The sequence below is a fragment of the Scyliorhinus canicula genome, chromosome 14 (genome assembly GCF_902713615.1).
Source record: "Scyliorhinus canicula chromosome 14, sScyCan1.1, whole genome shotgun sequence".
NCBI lineage: Eukaryota > Metazoa > Chordata > Chondrichthyes > Carcharhiniformes > Scyliorhinidae > Scyliorhinus > Scyliorhinus canicula.
In genome coordinates, this window is record NC_052159.1 from 74,242,305 (window position 1) to 74,261,909 (window position 19,605).

A 19,605-nucleotide genomic window follows, 5' to 3' on the forward strand; every position below is an offset into this window, starting at 1 on the left:
CACCGCGGAGCTGCCCCGAAAATATAGGCCCCCCCCCTGTGGATCGGTGGCCCCCCGATCGCTAGCCTGGCCATCCCTGAGGGGCCCCCCCACCAGGGTGGCCACGAACTGACTCCGCAGCCACTTCTGGCCAATGGGCAAAATGTGGGAACTCTCCCAGTTGTCGTCAGAGAATCGCCGCGGGGGCCTCTATCAATGGCCCCTTACCCGCTCCTTGTAGACCGGGCGTGCGATCTCGGGGGACCGGAAAATCGCGTGAGTAGCGTTGCAACGGTTTTCGGCGTCAGCGCCCATTCTCCGCCCCCGCGCCGACCGCGATTTCGATGCGGACGCTCGGAGAATTCCGCCCCATATTTTTTCCCATCATTTTGCCTACCTATAGTCCTTCACAGACTCTATACTATTTAAAATTTTCCTACCTATCTTAGTATCATCAGCAAATTTGGCATTACATTAGCACTTCTCACAGCAGTACTGATTTAATCCTTTATTAAGAGAATTACTCACCTCCTTTTCCTAGCTTCACGTCCTTCTGAAATGTCAAACATCCTTGAATATTCAACTCCCAGCCATTCAAACATTGCAACCATGTCTGATTTATTTCTATTTGTGCTGTCAGTTCATCCATTTTGCTGCATGCTTTAGGATAAAAAAACCCTTAATTGTGCCTTTTTAAAAAAACATTTTTCCCTCCTCTGAACCTTTTGCTGGTCAACTTTTAAGGTAACGCTCTCTCCCTTCCTGTCACACTCAGGTTATCTTTGGCTGTGTTGCTACTCTGCGCAAATGCATTGTTCTTTGTCTTTAACTTTCCAGATATTCCTTCATGTGAACCTCACCCCAGCACTATTCAGTATAAAGCCCTTTCTACGGTCCGAGTTATATGATTCACCAGGATACTGGTCTCAACAGGTATCGGTGAAGGCCACTCCAACAGTACAGTTTCATCTTTGCTATGAATCAAAACCCATTTCTCCCACACCAATCTATGAGGCAGACATTCAACTCCCTGGTTTTATTTAACACTGCGCCAATTTGCTCGTGGCTCAGGTAGTAAACCAGAGATTTTTACATTTGTGGTATAGCCCCCAGTTACTCTCAGTCTCTAAGCAGAACTTCTTTCTTAGTTCTGCCTATGCCTTTGGTACTCATGTGGACCACACAACTGGATCCTTGCTCCCCACTCTACCTTGCCGTGTTGAGGAGATGACTGTCGCCCTGATACCAAGCAGGCAAGACATCACCTGCCTTGCCACCTTTTATTGTGTTTTATTTAGCTAATTAGGTTCCAAGTTTAGACATATCATTCAATGATTCTCAGTAGTTATATATGTACTGTACTAACTTACTGTTGTAACTGGTTTAACTCGTTATGCTATAAATTAAAGTATATCTGTGCCAGTTGTAACTACTGCTCCGGCTTAGAGGGGAAAAAAGTTAAACTCAGCAACCAATCACATACCTGCTTATCCAAGTAATAAGTTTGTTGAAAATGCTTGTCCTTATCAATATGAAGGCGTTGATGCTGGAGAATGGAGCCCTTCCTCTATCAGACATCTAACGTCAACACGTAGCATTTGCATTGGTCAGAGATCATACATCCAAATGCAGATTAATGTTCCCTATGCTCTACCCCAACAACACGCTGCAGATCCAACCTCAAAAGAACACTCCCTACTAATGCCCTGATGTCACATTTTTTTCTATTTCCTACATCAGCCACTAAGTGGGATTGACAATTGATGGAAATGAGAGCTGGATTCAGGTTGTCTAAACTCCTTTTCACAATGGACCGATACAGCAGCCCTCACTTCCAAGCTGAATCTGAATTCAAGCTCCAGAGGTGAAAGGCACATGTCCTAAGCCACCATAGAATCTAATTCCAGATATGTTGATCCTGCAATCTATTTGTGTAACTGTACTACTTTATTTAGAGCATGAAAATATTGCATTTTACTGGAGGGTTAATTGAAGGCTTGTATTGTTCCATGCTCACAGCCAGATTCTAGCTAAAATGCCTGTGGTAGAAGTATAATAGGCACTATGAGCCAATATGTACTGACACTTTTGGTTTATAAATTAAACTTACTACAGCAGGCAATTAGCACAAATTCAATTTGTGATACTATCATTCGATCAAGTGAGATGAGTGGTAAAGCGAAAAGTGCAGAGGATACTGGAAGTCTGCAGAGGGATTTGGATAGGTTGAGTGAATGGGTTAGGGTCTGGCAGATGGAATACAATGTTGACAAATGTGAGGTTATCCATTCTGGTAGGAATAACAGCAAACGGGATTATTATTTAAATGATAAAATATTAAAACATGCTGCTGTGCAGAGAGACCTAGGTGTGCTAGTGCATGAGTCGCAAAAAGTTGGTTTATAGGTGCAACAGGTGATTAAGAAGGCAAATGGAATTTCGTCCTTCGTTGCTAGAGGGATGGAGTTTAAGACTAGGGAGGTTATGCTGCAATTGTATACGGTGTTAGTGAGGCCACACCTGGAGTATTGTGTTCAGTTTTGGTCTCCTTACTTGAGAAAGGACGTACTGGCACTGGACGGTGTGCAGAGGAGATTCACTAGGTTAATCCCAGAGCTGAAGGGTTGGATTATGAGGAGAGGTTGAGTAGACTTGGACTGTACTCGTTGGAATTTAGAAGGATATGGGGGGATCTTATCGAAACGTATAAAATTATGAAGGCAATTGATAGGATAGATGCGGGCAGGTTATTTCCACTGGCGGGTGAAAGCAGAACTCGGGGACATAGCCTCAAAATAAGGGGAAGTAGATTTAGGACTGAGTTTAGGAGGAAAGTCTTCACCAAAGGATTGTGAATCTATGGAATTCCTTGCCCAGTGAAGCAGTAGAGGCTCCTTCATTAAATTTTTAAAGATAAGGATAGATAGCTTTTGAAGAATAAAGGGATTATGGTGTTCGGGCCGGAAAGTGGAGCTGAGTCCACAAAAGATCAGCCATGATCTCATTGAATGGCGGAGCAGGGTCGAGGGGCCAGATGGCCTACTCCTGCTCCTAGTTCTTATGATTGGTTTTGTCCCGGATTACTTGTAAGTTTTCCTTATAAATAGCTATCAGTTTACATTTTTTTATTTGTGTTGTGCATTGTTGCATTATTATACAAATTTGGAAGCAAGCGGTGATCAAATTCTAATTGAGAATGATTTTCAATTCTAGGTTCCCAACAGTAGCTGAGTACATCTAAGATAATATGAAACACGTTGGTTTTTATTCTGTTTCTTTCTCTTTCCATTCTTCTCTATTTTCTATAGATGTTCATGCCTATTAGGTAACCACTTCTTGATGAAATGTTTATGATTACATGGTATTCCATGACTAGTGTTAACAACACCTTCAAAGGGCAGCACTGTGGCGCAGTGGTAGCACTGCAGTCTCACGGCGCCAAGGTCCCAGGTTTGATCCCGGTGCTGGGTCACTGCCCGTGTGGACTTTGCATATTCTCCCCGTGTTTGCGTGGGTTTCGCCTCCACAACACAAAGATGTGCAAGGTAGTTGGATTAAACATGCTAAACTGCCCCTTAATTGTAAAAAATGAATTGGATACTCTAAATTTAAAAAAAAACAACACCTTCAGACTAGTTAATTATGGGCGCGATTCTCCGGACACATTTCTACGTGTTGTAATGAGCGGGAATTGACGGGAACCTCCCGGTGCTTGACCGAGCGAGGCCGAAAACGCAATTCAATGTTAATTGGTCCACTTAACTGTGGTGATCACAAGTTAACCAGATGCAACACAACTGAGCAACCACTAGAGGGAGCACGGGAGAGCCATATAAATAGATCAGGACAGGAAGTGAGGACACACTTCACTGAGGGCAGAACTTGGAGCAACACATATACACAAGACACACTTCACAGCAGGCGGGCTGGTAAGCAGGACACACACAGCAAGCAAAGCTGGTAGTTAGCACTGGAAGGTCGTTCTAGGTCGAGCTCTGGAAACTGAACGAACTCACAATAAAGCATCTTCTCCACACTTGAGACTACGAGCTTTATTAAGACACGAGTAACAACACATGGTACCTAGGAGTGATTTCAGACGCTTATGACAGGACAACTCAGCTGCAGTTACAGAAAACAAAAAAAAATGGCATGGAAATCTCAACCAAGAATGGCATGGAAATCTCCTACTGCACATTTGAATTGGGAAGACACTGCTGATGAGAGGATGTGCCTTGGATACCCACTTCACCTGAACACGACTGGAAAAGTAAGAAGTGTCTGGGAAAGGTTTAAACAAATGTTCGATTTCGCTATCATAGCATATGATGCAGCAGCAGCCTCAGACGAAATTAAAATAGCAATTCTCATCGAAGGAAATGAAGCTTGGAAAGTTTATAATGGATAAATACTCAAAAGGTGAAGACAGAAACAGCTTACAAACGGTACTAAACAAATTTGAAGAGTACTGTGAGAAATTTGAACAGCAAGACATACTCAGAGGCCAAACTGCACAGAGACTGAGTGATGCAAAACTTAAAAAATCACGAAAAGAGCAAGAAATCGCGAATGAAAAGTACAGATCAAAAAGAAGAAATAAAAAGAATTTCTCACAAAGCCAAAACGCTGAAACCCTGTCCAAATCGGGAAGAGAAGATCCCTTACGAATTTTGCAGTCCTGGTGGGACAGTAAAATCGCTGAAATCCGCGAAAAACGGCAAAAAATGGCGTTGGAGCACATTTTGCAGTCTCCGGTAAGCAAAGAACTACAAATGGCGTCTGCGCCGGAACCGGAAGCCGCGCATGCGCAGTTTAAAAAAGATTGCGGTGCCGATCGTGATGCGCATGCGCGGCTTGCGCAGTCAAAAGAAGTTTTGGTCGCGGATCGTAATGCGCATGCGCACGCCGCGCATGCGCAATGGAAACAAAACCGCACAGTGAAGGAGGAAGGCCGATTTGCGCATGCGCAATGCATTCCTGCGCGTGACGTCATGACGTCTGAGCATCCTGACCACGCCCACTTAAAAGGGAAATGCCCGAAACTTGAAAATAAGACACTTAAAGTGGTAAACACAAATTTTCTTGCCTCAGAACACAGAAAAACGCCTGAACTTACACCAACAGTTAAAAACAACTTGCACAACACCCTGAAAAAAGCAGTCTGCACCACCCAAAGTGAAGAGAACAAAAAGAATTCCGAAACAACAAAAGATGATTTGTTTTTCGAAGAATACTACTCAGACACAGCTGAGTCAGTCGGATATGCTTCTCACAGCATCAGCGACACGGTCGCAAAGTTCAACACGAATCAACTCGTGGTAGAAGAATCCAACCAGGATGATTTGTTTTTCGAAGAATACTACTCAGACACAGCTGAGTCAGTCGGATATGCTTCTCACAGCATCAGCGACACGGTCGCAAACTTCAACACGAATCAACTCGTCGTAGAAGAAGCCAACGAAGATGAAATGGCTATCAAGGAATACTACTCAGACATGGAGGAGTTATTTGGACATGCTGATCACAGCATCAGCGACACCGTTGCAAAGCCCAACACGACTCTACTCATGGTAGATGAATCCAACACCATGAGACCATGGCAGCTCGTCGATACATTGGATGACAGCAATACCCAAGACGAAGACGACGCCACACAGAGAGCACAGGAAGACTCCACAGAGCGAGTGATGACAGGCTCCACAGTGCGAGTAATGGAAGACTCCAAAAGGGATGCAAGCAAACACTCCCTGGCGAACACCATGCATGAACAAGACCATGCAGGTAAACCCGCAGTATCTGAGCAACCGCAAGCAGACTATGAAAGTCTAACAAGCTCACATGAACAAGAAGAAGACAATGCACCTCTACCCACTGCATGCGAGAACAGTAACAAGGTGATCGCACTCGACGTACAGGATCACAGCGAGACTGACAGTTCTCAGCTTGTCTGTACAGAAGCACAGAGTCGGGCCACCCAACAGTCCAGAGAGACTAAGCCAAAAGAAACCATGCAGATTTTGACTCCAGAAGAGGAGCACCTGGAGTCCAGAGAGACCAAGCCAAAAGAAACCATGCAGATTCTGACTCCAGACGAGGAGCACCTGGAGTCCAGAGAGACCAAGCCAGAAGAAACCATGCAGATTTTGACTCCAGAAGAGGAGCACCTGGAGTCCAGTGAGATAACATCAACGGAAATCATGAAGATTCAACTCCAGAAGCGGAGCACCAGGAGTCCACAGACACCACGTCAACTGAAATCATGCAGATTTCAACTCCAGAAGAGGAGCGCCAGGAGTCCACAGACATCACGTCAATTGTAATCATGGAGGTTTTGACTCCAGAAGAGGAGCGCCAAGAATCCAGAGACACCGCGTCAAATGAAATCGAGAAGAATTTGACTCCGGAAGAGGAGCACCAAGAAAGCAAAGATGAGGAATCCAATTCTCCACAAATGATTGAGGTCACCTGCACCGATGCAACATCAGATCATTCGCACCACTCTCGAGACGAAATGCTCAATGACTCAAATTATCCACTTGGGACACTCATAGAGTATAACAAAAAAAAACAAAAGTCAAAAGAAACACAGCAAGAACAAAAGCAACATGAAGCGCGACAAGACCAACAACAATAGCAAGAAGCACAGCAGAAACGAGAACGACAACAGAAAGAACAAAAGCAACATGAAGCGCGACAAGACAAACAACAAAGTCAGGAACAAAGATAGCGACAACACCAAAGACAGAAACGACAAAAACAGCAACACGAACGGCAACGAAAACAACAAAGTCAGGAACAACGACAGTGCCAACACCAAAGACAGAAACGACAAAAACAGCAACAAGTACGGCAACGAAAACAACAAAAACAGGAACGACAGAGACAACAGCAATGAAACAACGACTTGTACACAATGGTACTACTCGGCACATGAAGGACAATGCCACAGCGCATGGCAAAACGATGACAAGACTACAAACATGTCATGGGATGACGACGAATCGCATAAACACACGTCTGCTCCAGAACGAGCAAGCACACCAGCATCCAAGGCGGATGAGACAATAAATCAACACCACAAGCACAGAAAAAAGGCCATGCCAGTCAACATCAGTGAGGTGACCATGCAAACACCTCGGGATGATGCATTGGGTACTTAAAATAACAAGGAACACCAACAACATTCACAGCGGACTTGCAATATCAATATCACCACGTCATCAACAACAAAAAAAAAAAAGAAAAAAAAAGCTCTGAACAAATTCATCAAGTTTGGACTCATAAATGTTTTATTGAGATTGGACATATAACTACATTGGCTTTGTACAGTATGCAATAGCACCATCACCTGTATAGATACGCATATCATAAGTAACTGTTTTCTATAATTTTCTTTAACGATGTACAGCAAATATGTAAAGAGAAAAAGGGGGATGGGGTGATCGTAGATTTACTAGATACAAAACAACTGAGCAAACACCAGAGGGAGAGCTACAAATACACCGGGACAGGATGTACAATTTTCTTTAACGATGTACAGAAAATATGTTAAGAGAAAAAGGGGGATGTGGTGATCACAAGTTAACCAGATGCAACACAACTGAGCAACCACTAGAGGGAGCACGGGAGAGCCATATAAATAGATCAGGACAGGAAGTGAGGACACACTTCACTGAGGGCAGAACTTGGAGCAACACATATACACAAGACACACTTCACAGCAGGCGGGCTGGTAAGCAGGACACACACAGCAAGCAAAGCTGGTAGTTAGCACTGGAAGGTCGTTCTAGGTCGAGCTCTGGAAACTGAACGAACTCACAATAAAGCATCTTCTCCACACTTGAGACTACGAGCTTTATTAAGACACGAGTAACAACACATTAACGAGGCCACACGGGCTTCTCACAGCAAATGAAGGCTTGCCAGCTGATTCGCCTGGACAGCAGGCCATTGGATGTGGGGTGGCTGCCATTAAATGTATGGAAATTGGGCTTAAGTGGTGATAATTGGTTTCTTGCCACGCTACAGCGTGATCCCGATGTCGCCTACAGGAGCGGGCCAGTTGCATTGCAAACTGTTTAGCGCCTGGTGCAGTTCTCCTTTTTTGGTGTCTCCCCCTATTCACCAGCCTCGTTAAGCTTGAGTAAGAGCTTAGAAGGCCGGAGAATCGCGCCCTTTATGTTTGATTTTTATACAACATTGAGACAATTCCTTCTTACAATGGGTCTTGGAGGATTTTTAAAATCAATTTTAGCATAAATTTTCTATTCTGTACTATATTTGAACAAATATGACTTTATTAGTAAATCATCAAACAAATTACCTTAAAAATTGCTGGTATGTGAAACTTCAGCTTAGCAGTAGAACAGTGCCAGTCATGTATTTGACTGTTAGCTTTGTTGATCACATTGAATGGGGTAGCTCAGTTGATGGCTAGTACTCTGGGCCTAGGAACTTTGGTTTCTGCAGCATTTCGAAAGTATGTCTGACCACTGCAGCTTCTCTTCCTTTTTATCTCCCTCTCTATCCATCTGTCCTGATTGTGAAAAATATCCTACATTGTATTGCATTTTGAGTTCTTTTGAATCTGTTTTTATTGCACATTTAGAAATTTGGAGATCTTCATGTCGGACAAATCGAGCAAATGCGTTGCAGACACAGAATACGAGTGTTGCAGAACTTGGAGGATACCACAAAACAAAATATGGTAAGTTTACCTGAATAATTAGTGTGATTTAAAGAGGAAAAAGGACCAAATGTTTTTTTTTTGCCCAGTGACAATAGTTATTTAATACTTTAATCATGCAAGTCATTACAAAAAACAGGGCAAATCCAATCCAGTCCCATGACGCGGTGGTCAGCAAAGTGATTGAAGGTGTTGTTGACAGTACAATCAAATGACACTCAAAATAGCATTAAACTGCTTACCGATGTCAGTTTGGATTCTGTCAGGATCACTCGGCACCTGACCTTATTACAGCCTCGGTCCAAATATGGACAAAAGAGCTGGGTTCAAGAGGTGTAAGTGACTGCCTTTGCAATCAAGGCAAAATTTGATGGGAATGTGGCATCAAGGAGCCCCAGCAAAATTATAGTCAATGGGAATCAGTTGGGATAAAGAGACTCTTCACTGGTTGGAGTCAAACCTGACACAAAGGAGGATGGTTGTGGTTGATGACGGCCAACCATCTCAGCTGCTGGACATCATTGCAGATGTTCCTCTGGATGGTGCCCTAGGCCCAATCATCTTCAGCTGCCTCATCAATGATTTTCCCTTCATCATAGTTCACAAGTAGGATGTTTACTGATTGTGCATGTTCAGTGCCATTTGTGATTCCTCAGACATTGAAGCAGTGCACGTGCAAGACCTGGACAAAATTCAGGCTTGGGCTAATAAGTGGCAAGTAACATTGGCGCCACACAAGTGACAGGCAATGACCATCTCCACCAAGATAGAATCTAACAATCTCCCTATGACATTCAGTGGCATTATCATTACTAAGTCCCCCACTATCAACATCCTGGGGGTTACCATTGACCGGAAACTTAACTGGATCAGCCACACTGCGGCTTCAAGAGCAGATCAGAGGCAGTGAGTAACTCGCCTCCTAACTTCCCAAAGCTTGTCCATCACCATCACATTATAAGTCAGTAGTGTCATGGACTATTGTCCACTTGCCTGATTCAGTGCAACTCCAACAACACTCGAGCAGCCTGCTTGATCAGCACCCCATCCATCACTTTAAACATTCACTTCCTCCAAAAGTGGCAGCAGTGTGTACAATATACAAGGTACACTGCAGCAACTTACCAAGACCCCTTCAACAGTACCGTTGAAACCCATGACCTCCACCACTTAATCAAGAGCAGCAGATGCATGGGAACACCATCACCTGCAAGTTCCCCTCCAAGCCACATATCAACCCAAAATGGGTGTATATCACTGTTCCTTAACTGGCACTAAGTCAAAATCCTGGAATTCTCTTTCTATCGGCACTGAGGGTGTATCTATTCTCGATGGACTGCAGCAGTCCAAGAAGGCAACACACCACCACCTTCTCGAGGGCAATTAGGAATGAACAATAAATGCTGGCCTAGCGAGCAATGCCCATATCCCATGACAGAAGATAAAAATGCATATTTCATGCGTGGAATTATCTGATGAAATTACAACTAATTTCGAACAGTGCCTAAAAAAAATGTTACGTTGAGAGTTCACCCATTTGTTGTTCCTGATTGAAGAACTTTGTGATCAAATTTTTTGGCTTAAAAAAAAAAAATAATCTTGCAGAAAGGCTCATTAAGGATGGTAACATTTAACTTGACAAGTTTAATATCTTTATTTCTTAGCCAACATACTTCTATTTCTGGATGGAAGAAACTGTCAAATCCACTTTGAATTTAAATGGTATCATTGTACCTTGAACAGAGTTGAGGATTTAACTGCACCGCAATATATGCTGCTAAAGAAAAATCTGTCACTTTTATTCCTGTATGTTCAAAACTACAGAGCCCAGCAATTAAATTTTAGGTTTTGTAGTTTCATATTGCATTCTGTGATGTAAACGCTACCCAATGTGAAATAGTGTCATAGATATTGTCATTAACAATATGCACTAATGACGTCGTCTTTTCTGCCTAGATTTGTATGTACACATGGCCACCAATCACACAGTCAAGGAAAAATCTGTCTTAACGTTTATGTCAATACTATTACTGTAGTAGAATGCATAGCTATACAGTTCAATAACTGGTATGGACCTTTAAACAAAATGTCAAAAACAGATTGTGACCACAGAATTATTAATGTTGATCAGTGTCCTAAATATAACCCTTTTAAATATATGTGACACACTGCAACTTTCATAATCGGCTGATAATTTGATTTACCCTTTCTAACAGTATTGTTGGTACTGGAGAAAATAACCCAAACCAGTGCCCTGTCATTTCTATGACGAATATTAAACATGTATTGTGAGGCAAATTAGAGCAGCCTATTTAAAGATTCTAATTATGAAAATGTGCAATAGTCAAGCTTCCAGGTAAAAACAAAGTATCTTTATTGATGTGATGCTGCTGATGTGTTTATAAGCCAAATAAATTATTCATAATCAAAATTTAGCGCAGCAGAAACTAATGGATGTGGAGAAGGATGGATCACATTCTTAATTCAAACTAGTTTTTGTTATATTTAAAAGGATCTTTCAATAATGCAGTCAAGCAGATTTCTAGTTCACAAATTGCCACTTTAATATGACAAACATTCCTGATAAATCACTTTGTTTCTATCTCAGATAAATCTAGCCTCACTGGATTGCATTAACAAATACTGATAATGTCGGAACACACACAAAAAAAAAGCTTAAAAACAGGATGTACAAATTGATGATTAATAGAGCTAAACAAAGTAAAGAATAAAAGTAATAGAACAAAACAGTTGAAAGGTCTGAGCCTGAGTTATATAAGCATTCTGTAAGTTTCACATTGATTTATAAATTGCCTAGCTTCTCAGCTAACAGGAGGTGATGGAACTAGTTTAACTTTTTTTAAATATAATTTTGCAGCTCAGAGTTGTGGCACCGGATGTTTCATTTAGTAGTGAAGGTCTTGGAGACCTCTATGACCTATTTAAGGTGAGTTTTGCGAGAGTTGATAGTTTCAAGTGACCCAACCATAGCCTTTCAATTCTGAATGTTAGTGAGTCATTTCCCAAACCCCGGTGGCGATAATCCTGTATTTGCAACTTTAAAATAAAAATGGATGAAATGTTCTCCACATACGTACTAATCTTCATGAAGTGGGTAGGCAGGATCCCCATTCCCAATGATATTTAGTTAACAATTAGGAAATATTTAATATCAAGAGACTGCCCAATTCCTGCCCTTTCATGCATTTGACCTTTAGATATCTCCCATGATGGTACAACAAAGTGGGTGAGAGTGGAATGAATGTAATGATGCAATTGAACGTTGTTACCAGGAATTTGGGAGAGTGTAATGGTGGACATTGTAGCCCCATCGGCTGCTGTAGCAAGTGACAATATTTTGTGGATGTTCGTTTGATATGCATGGGATTTACTTGACTGCAATGAGCTTACCAGTGCTCATGGCAAGTTCCACTTGGGAAATATCCACTTATGAGGGTGGGTAATGAATGTGGAAGTGTCAGAATGGGAACGGGCAAGAGAATCACATTCCAAAATTTAGTTTGAATTGAACAGTTTGTAACAATGGGTGATCTTCCAGCCACGCTACATTAGAAAAGCAGCTCGCTGGGATGCAGCGGAGCCATTGAAAGCCAGGAGAACCCATTCCCAGGATCTACCTGTCTCGTAACACCTCACAAGATTCAGCACAATCTCACAAGATGTTGCAAGGGAAATCCTGCTCACAATGGGCAAGATCAGTTTTTGGCAAATCTGCATGTTAGAGCGAGTCAGAAAGCCTCATTCCAATGTACAGATTCCCAAGGTACCTGAAGCTTTGGGATTCAATCCCTTGGCCTTGGGAGCCTCGGGCGAGCACCGTTTGGTGCTGGTCCCCACAAACGGGACCAGACGAAATGGCACTCATGGAGGTCTCCAAGGGAATAGGAGGCCCTTTCAGCAGAGTGGTGCCCTGGCACTGCTGGTGCCACCTGGGCACCCTTTCACTGCCAGCATGCCACCCTGGCAGTGCTCCCTGGGTGCCAGGCTGGCACTGCCAGCCGACAGGGGTGATGCCAGGTTGGCGCTGCCATTGTCTGCGCAATCGGGCCAGGGTTGTTCAGCATGCATGTTGAGAGGTGCCGGGGTAGGGGAGGCGGGAAGAAGAGAGAAAGAGGGGCTGGGGGGAGGGGGGGGGGTGACCCTGGGGAGGTGTCGGGCGACCCTCCCATGTTGCGTGCAGGCTGGGGGGAGGGAAAGACAGGGCCTCGGAGATCGTAGTGTCCTGATCTCTCTGATCTCTCACTACAACGGCGAGTTCCAGCGAATGGAGCCGTCCGTTGTAAAAAAAAACGGGGCTGTATGCAGCCTCGCCTTCGCGTTCCCTGTTGAGGCCTCTTATTCAAAGCGAGTCGTGTTGAATAGCCATGTTTTACTTGGCACTGTGACTGCTGGGAAACTCGCAGGTGGCTAAACGCGCTCACTCGGGAACTTTGTTCCCTTTTGGGAAGGTTCCACCCAATGTGCCTGAATCTGTATCTCTTATCCTGCGTTTAAAAAAAAAACTTTTTAAAATATAAAGTAAATGCAATCCTAAGACTAATGTTTACCCTTTGTTTTAAATAACTAGCGTGAACACCTTTTAAGTTGTTACTGGGGCGGAAACGGTTCAGCGGAACTGCATCATGATCCCAGCCTCCCATATTTGGAACAATACCGAATAAATAGTTTCCAGTTCGGCAACCTCTTCTGTCTTCTAAGCCCTTGGACATGGGGTGCACATACAGATATTCTAGCCCAGAGGACATTCCGAGTGTTAGATGAAAATGAAGACTCTCTAATTGACTTCAAAGAATTGGTTAATTGGTTAGGTAACTATCTTTTTATCTCTCCCATGAATTTCATGTAGATATGTATGCAATATTTATTAAATGTTTTGGAGTAATTTTGCAATTTACAAAATATTTAAGTTGGAGAAAACTTGCCTTACGTTGGCAACATGGAGTTTATGGAAAATTCAGGCTTGGTTGAATAATAGTTTGATTTTTATATCATAGATACAATGTACTATGGAGACATCAGTGAAAAACTCAGGCTCTTGTACAGACTGCACATTCCACCAGGTAAAGCAATTTTTAAATAAACGTTAACACCCTCTGCTGAGGGTGTTAAATGTGCATGAGTCTGGTCGACAAAACTAATTTCCGTTTAGGTTTCAAATTTTACATTGTTATTGTGTTGTATTTACACTAACAAAACCTCGACTTTTATTTTATTTATGCTTGCAATTTTGTATTAGTATGTAAATACATTGCAATAACTGATTGTAACCCACTGTTCATCCTGTAAACTTCTGATCATCCAAAGCATTTCTGCCTGTAACTTATCCTGCAGGGGTCCACTGTCCAATCATTCTTACCCTGGTTTTATTTTATGTATTCATGGGAGGTAGGGATTGTTAGCAAAGTTAGAACTTACTTGTCAAAGGGAAGTTGTGTCTGACAATTTGAGGAGTTAACAAGAAAGTTAGACAAAGGAGAACCAGTGGACGTGATTTATTTGACAAGGTGCCGCATAGGAGACCGTTAAATAAGTTAAAAGCCCATGGGGTTAAGGGTAAGATCCTGGCATGGATAGAGGATTGGCTGACTGGCAGAGGGTGGGGATAAAGAGGTCTTTTTCAGGATGGCAGCCAGTGACTAGTGGTGTGCCTCAGGGGTCTGTGCTGGGACCACAACTTTTCACAACATACATAAATGATCTGGAAGAGGGCAGCACGGTGGCGCAGTGGGTTAGCCCCGCTGCCTCATGGCGCCAAGGTCCCAGGTTCGATCCCGGCTCTGGGTCACTGTCCATGCTAAATTGCCCCTTAATTGGAAAAAAAATGAATTGGATATTCTAAATTTTTTTTTTAATGATCTGGAAGAAGAAACTGAAGGTACTGGTGCTAAGTTTGCAGATTATACAAATATCTGTCGAGGGACAGGTAGTATTGAGGAAGAAAGAGGGCTGCAGAAGGATTTGGACAAGCTAGGAGAGTGGGCAAGAAGTGGCAAATGAAATACAAAGTATGAGGTTATGCACTTTGGAAGGAGGAATTTAGGCATAGACTTATTTTCTAAATGGGAAATGCTGAGGAAATCAGAAGCACAAAGGGACTTGGGAGTCCTTGTTCATGATTCTCTTAAGCTTAATGTGCAGGTTCAGTCAGCAGTTAAGAAGACAAATACAATGTTAGCACTCGTGTCAAGAGGGCTAGAAATCAAGACCAGGGATGTACGTCTGAGGCTGTATAAGGCTCTGGTCAGATCCCAGCTGGAGTATTGTGAGCAGTTTTGGGCCCCATATCTAAGGAAGGATATGCTGGCCTTGGAAAGGGTCCAGAGGAGGTTCACAAGAATGATCCCTGGAATGAAGAACTTGTCGTATGAGGAATGGTTGAGGACTCTGAGTCTGTACTCGTTGGAGTTTAGAAGGATGAGGGAGGATCTTATTGAAACTTGCAGGATACTGCGAGGCCTGGATAGAGTGGATGTGGAGAGAATGTTTCCACTTGTAGGAGAAACTAGAAGCAAAGGAAACCATCTTGGACTAAAGGGGCGATCCTTTAAAACTGAGATGAGGAGGAATTTCTTCAGCCAGAGGGTGGTGAATCTTTGGAACTCTTTACCGCAGAAGGCTGTGGAGGCCAATTCACTGAGTATCTTTAAGACAGATAGGTTCTTGATTAAGAAGGGGATCAGGGGTTATGGGGATGAGAAAATATCAGCCATGATTGAATGGCGGAGCAGACTCGATGGGCCGAGTGGCCTAATTCTGCTCCTATGTCTTATGATCTTATGGTCTTATTTCCCACCCCTAAATATCATTGTCCTAGTCTTTCGGATGAGATGTCTGTCTGCCCCCTCAGGTGGATGTAACAGATCCCAGGGCACTATTTTGAAGAAAAGCCATGGGTGTTTATCCCTGGGGTCCTGGCCAACATTTATCCCTCAATTACCATTACAAAAACAGATGGTCATTATTGCATTGTTAGATAGACTTCCAGTGGCAACATGTAGTTGGCGGTCGCACGTTGGATGGCTCCTGCTCGAGTTTTTTGGCCCATTTCACCCAGATTTGGGGGAAAATTTTATATGATTGATCTCCAGTACAGTTGAGTAACTAAAGGATGTCAAAAGCCCAATTTAAAAACTACGGGATGAAAAGGAGTGAGCGATAGTTCGCCTGTGAGCTCTGGTTTGGTGCGGTGTTCTTTTGGTTGAAAGATGGCAAGAGCTAGCTCGACCGGTGGGGCTGAGCCCATTATGGCGGTTAAGCTGGCTGCGGTGGAAGTTTAGTTGCAGTTCGCCAAGTATTGTGATTGGCAGGGGAAAGGTGGTGATAGCTTCGCTTAAGCAGTTGTTGGAGGATACATTGGCGGCAACAAAGGCGGCTCTTGGAAAGACATTGACTGCGATGCGGGTGCAAGGAGAGGTGCTGAAGGGGGTGGAGGAGGCATTGTCCCAGGACAGGAACAGAGGGCTTGGAGCCAAAGGGGAGGTCCTGGAGAACCGGTCATGGCAATAGAACTTGCGGATTGTGGGACTGCCTGAGGGGCTGGAGGCTCAGAGACCGACGGAGTACTTTGCAGAGACGTCCGCCAAGTTGTTGGGGGAGGAGGAGGCTGCTTCACTCTTTGAGCTGGATAGAGGTCACTAGTCGCTCCAGCCGAAGCCAAAGGCAAATGAACCACCAAGAGCTGCGATAGTCTGTTTTCATAGATTTCCGATGAAGGAGAAGGTGTTGAGATGGGCCAAGCAGAATCAAGAGGTGAGGTGGGAAGGCAGTGGTATTCATATATACTAAGATCTCAGGGTGGAGCTGGCAAGACGGTGGGCAGCCTTCAACAGGACAAGGCATCATTGTACAAGAGTAAGGTACGGTTTGGAGTGGTCTACCCAACGAAGTTCAGAGTTACGCATTACTCCAAGGACTATTACTTTGAGTCAGTGGAGGAGGCGGAGGCATTCATGAAGGGTGAAAGACTGAGACTGAACTGAGGTTGGATTTTGTTGTTTTTTTTCTCAGGTTGTGGTTGGGAGGGGATGATTGTGGGATGCTGGGATAATATGTTAGGGTTTATCTCCATTTGTTTGGGAGTCTATTATGCTTTGTTGTTGGGAGGAACTGGTTGTTGGGGGGCTTTTGCGTTGGTTTTTCGATATTGAGCATCTGGCAGGGGTCACCTCGCCAGCAGACCTAAGTTGGTGAATGAACGAGAGAGAGGTGGGGGGAGGAGCTGTGGCCGTCAGAACCTGTGTGGACAGGTTATGATGGGCCTGGGCGGTGTGAATGAAGGGGGATGGGAACATGCAGAGAAGAGGAAGTGGCTGGAGGGGATTCTGGGAAGGAGGGAAGGGGTAGCTGGTTGACAGTGACGAGGGGCAGGAATGGCTGCTGCTCGCTGGGCGGGGCCAGGGGCACTGATTATGAATGACAGGAGGAGGGGGGTGAGCGAACCCTGGTCCGAATTAGACAGTTATATGGGCAGGATGGGTATAGAGGGATATAGACAAAATGCGAGCAAGTGGGACTAGCTCAGTGATAGAAAATGGGTGGCATGGACAAGCTGGGCCAAAGGGCCTGCTTCCATGCTGTAAACGTCTATGAATGGTCACGTGAAACTTGCGGGTTTGGATGGATCGATGAAGCGTGCAAGAGTCTTCTCGCATTTGAAGAGCTTGTTCCAGGAGACCCACTTGAGGGGGAAAGACCAGGTGAGGCTGCGGAAGGGTTGGGTGAGTCAGATGTAAAACTCCCCGTGGAGTTTTAGAAAGTTTTTGGATAAGCTGGCACCTTTGTTGGTAGAGTTGTTTGAGGATGCAGTGTTCAAGGAGGCACTCCCAGGGATAATGAGGCAAGCATCCATTTCATTGTTGCTAAAATAAGATGAGAACTGGTGGCGTGTGGGACGTACAGGCCAATATGTTTGATAAATGTGGATGCCAAGGTTTGTGCCAAGGTGTTGGCACTTGGGTTGGAAGAGTGCCTTCCGCAGGTGATCGAGGAAGATCAGATGGGGTTCGTAAAGGGTAGGCAGTTGACTTTGAATGTGCGGCATTTGTTAAACATGGTTCTCCCCCTGTCAGAAGGGAGGAAGCTGGAGGTGGTGGTGGTGGCGCTGCAAGCGGAGAAGTCAGTGTAAACTGGACTTCAGGAAGCAAAGTACTGTACACACCCCTGTCAGCATCAACGGGGCCGAGGTGGAGATGGTTAGCAGTTTCAAATTCCTAGGGTTACACATCTCCAAAAATCTGTGCTGGTCCACCCATGTCGACGCTACCACAGAGAAAACACAACAACGCCTATACTTCCTCGGGAAGCTAAGGAAATTCGGCATGTCCACATTAACTCTTACCAAGTTTTACAGATGCACCATAGAAAGATTCCTATCTGGCTGCATCACAGCCTGGTATGGCAACTGCTTGGCCCAAGACTGCAAGAAACTTCAGAGAGTCGTGAACACAGCCCAGTCCATCACAAAAACCTGCCTCCCATCCATTGACTCTATCTACACCTCCCGCTGCCTTGGGAATGTGGGCAGCATAATCAAAGACCCCTCCCATCTGGCTTACTCGCTCTTCCAACTTCTTCCATCGGGCAGGAGATACAAAAGTCTGAGAACACGCACAAACAGAATCAAAAACAGCTTCTTCTCTGCTGTTACCAGACTCCTAAACGACCCTCTTATGGACTGACCCCATTAACACTATACACCCCTGTATGCTTCACCCGATGCTGTTGTTTATATAGTTGCATTGTGTACCTTGTGTTGCCCTATTATGTATTTTCTTTTATTTCCTTTTCTTTATATGTACTTAATGATCTGTTGAGCTGCTCGCAGAAAAATTCTTTTCACTGTACCTTAGTACTAATGACAATAAACAAATCCAATGTTGAGTTACTTGTTTGCGGTGTTGTAGACGTTTGGGAGTGGGCCTAAGTTTGTGGCGTGGGTTAAACTGTTATAAAGGGAACAGAAGGCGAGTGTGTGCACGAATAAGATGAATTTGGGGTATTTTCAGTTACATAGGGGAATGAGGCAGGTGCCCATGTCTCCCCCACCCGCTCCCCTCCTGTTTGCGCTGACGATAGAGCCCTTGTCCATTGCACTGAGGTGCTCAGATAAGTGGGGGGGGGGGGGGGGGGGGGGGGGGGGGAGAAATGAGGGCGTGGAGCATATGGTGTCTTTGTATGTCAATTGTTTTTTGTTCTGCATCTCCATCCTGGGTTCCATGATTGGGGGGGGGGGGGGGGGATAACGGGGCTGCTTAGGAAATTTGGGGCATTTTCAGGTTATAAGCTGAATCTGGAAAAGAATGAGTGCTTTTTGTTGTCTTTGCCAGGGGCGGGAGCTGGCTGGAAGGAGTTGCCATCTTGGGTGGTGACGAGTCCACTTTAGGCACCCGGGGGTGCAGGTGGCTCGGACTGGGCCTGGCTTCATAAATTGAATTTCAAGAGCCTGGTGGGTAGGGCCAAGACAGATTTGTTGAGATGGGACAGCTTCCCCCTGTCATTGGCAGGCCAGGTGCAGGCAGTAAAGATTTTTAAAAATTCATTAGGAATGTGGGTGTCGCTGGTTAGGCCAGTATTATTGCCCATCCCTAGTTGTTCTTCAGTCGGTGCTGGTGAGTTGCATTCTTGAACCACTGAAGTCTCGAGGTGTAGGTACACCCGGTGTGCTATTAGGGAGGGAGTTCCAGGATGCTGACCCAGCGACAGTGAAGGAACGGCGATATATACCCAAGTCAGGGTAGTGAGTGACTTGGAGGGGAACCTCCAGGTGGTGGGGTGCCGAGGTATCTGCTGCTCTTGTCCTTCTAGATGGTAGTGGTCGTAGATTTGGAAGGTGCTGTCTAAGGAACCTTGGTGAGTTACTGCAGTGCATCTTGTAGATGGTGCACACGGCTGCCACTGTTCATCGGTGGTGGAGTGTTTGA

General features: G+C 44.5%; 1 protein-coding gene across 2 annotated transcripts in view; it reads left to right on the forward strand.

The window, feature by feature from the left end:
- Positions 1-19,605, forward strand: part of LOC119977071 (TBC1 domain family member 8) — a 146,835-nt gene that overhangs the window by 106,066 nt on the left and 21,164 nt on the right. For both annotated transcript variants that reach the window (XM_038817642.1, XM_038817643.1), the window contains exons 14-17: positions 8,588-8,686; positions 11,544-11,612; positions 13,254-13,494; positions 13,681-13,746. In XM_038817642.1, coding sequence (XP_038673570.1) covers positions 8,588-8,686; positions 11,544-11,612; positions 13,254-13,494; positions 13,681-13,746 — 475 coding nt within the window. The remainder of the gene's footprint in view (positions 1-8,587; positions 8,687-11,543; positions 11,613-13,253; positions 13,495-13,680; positions 13,747-19,605) is intronic.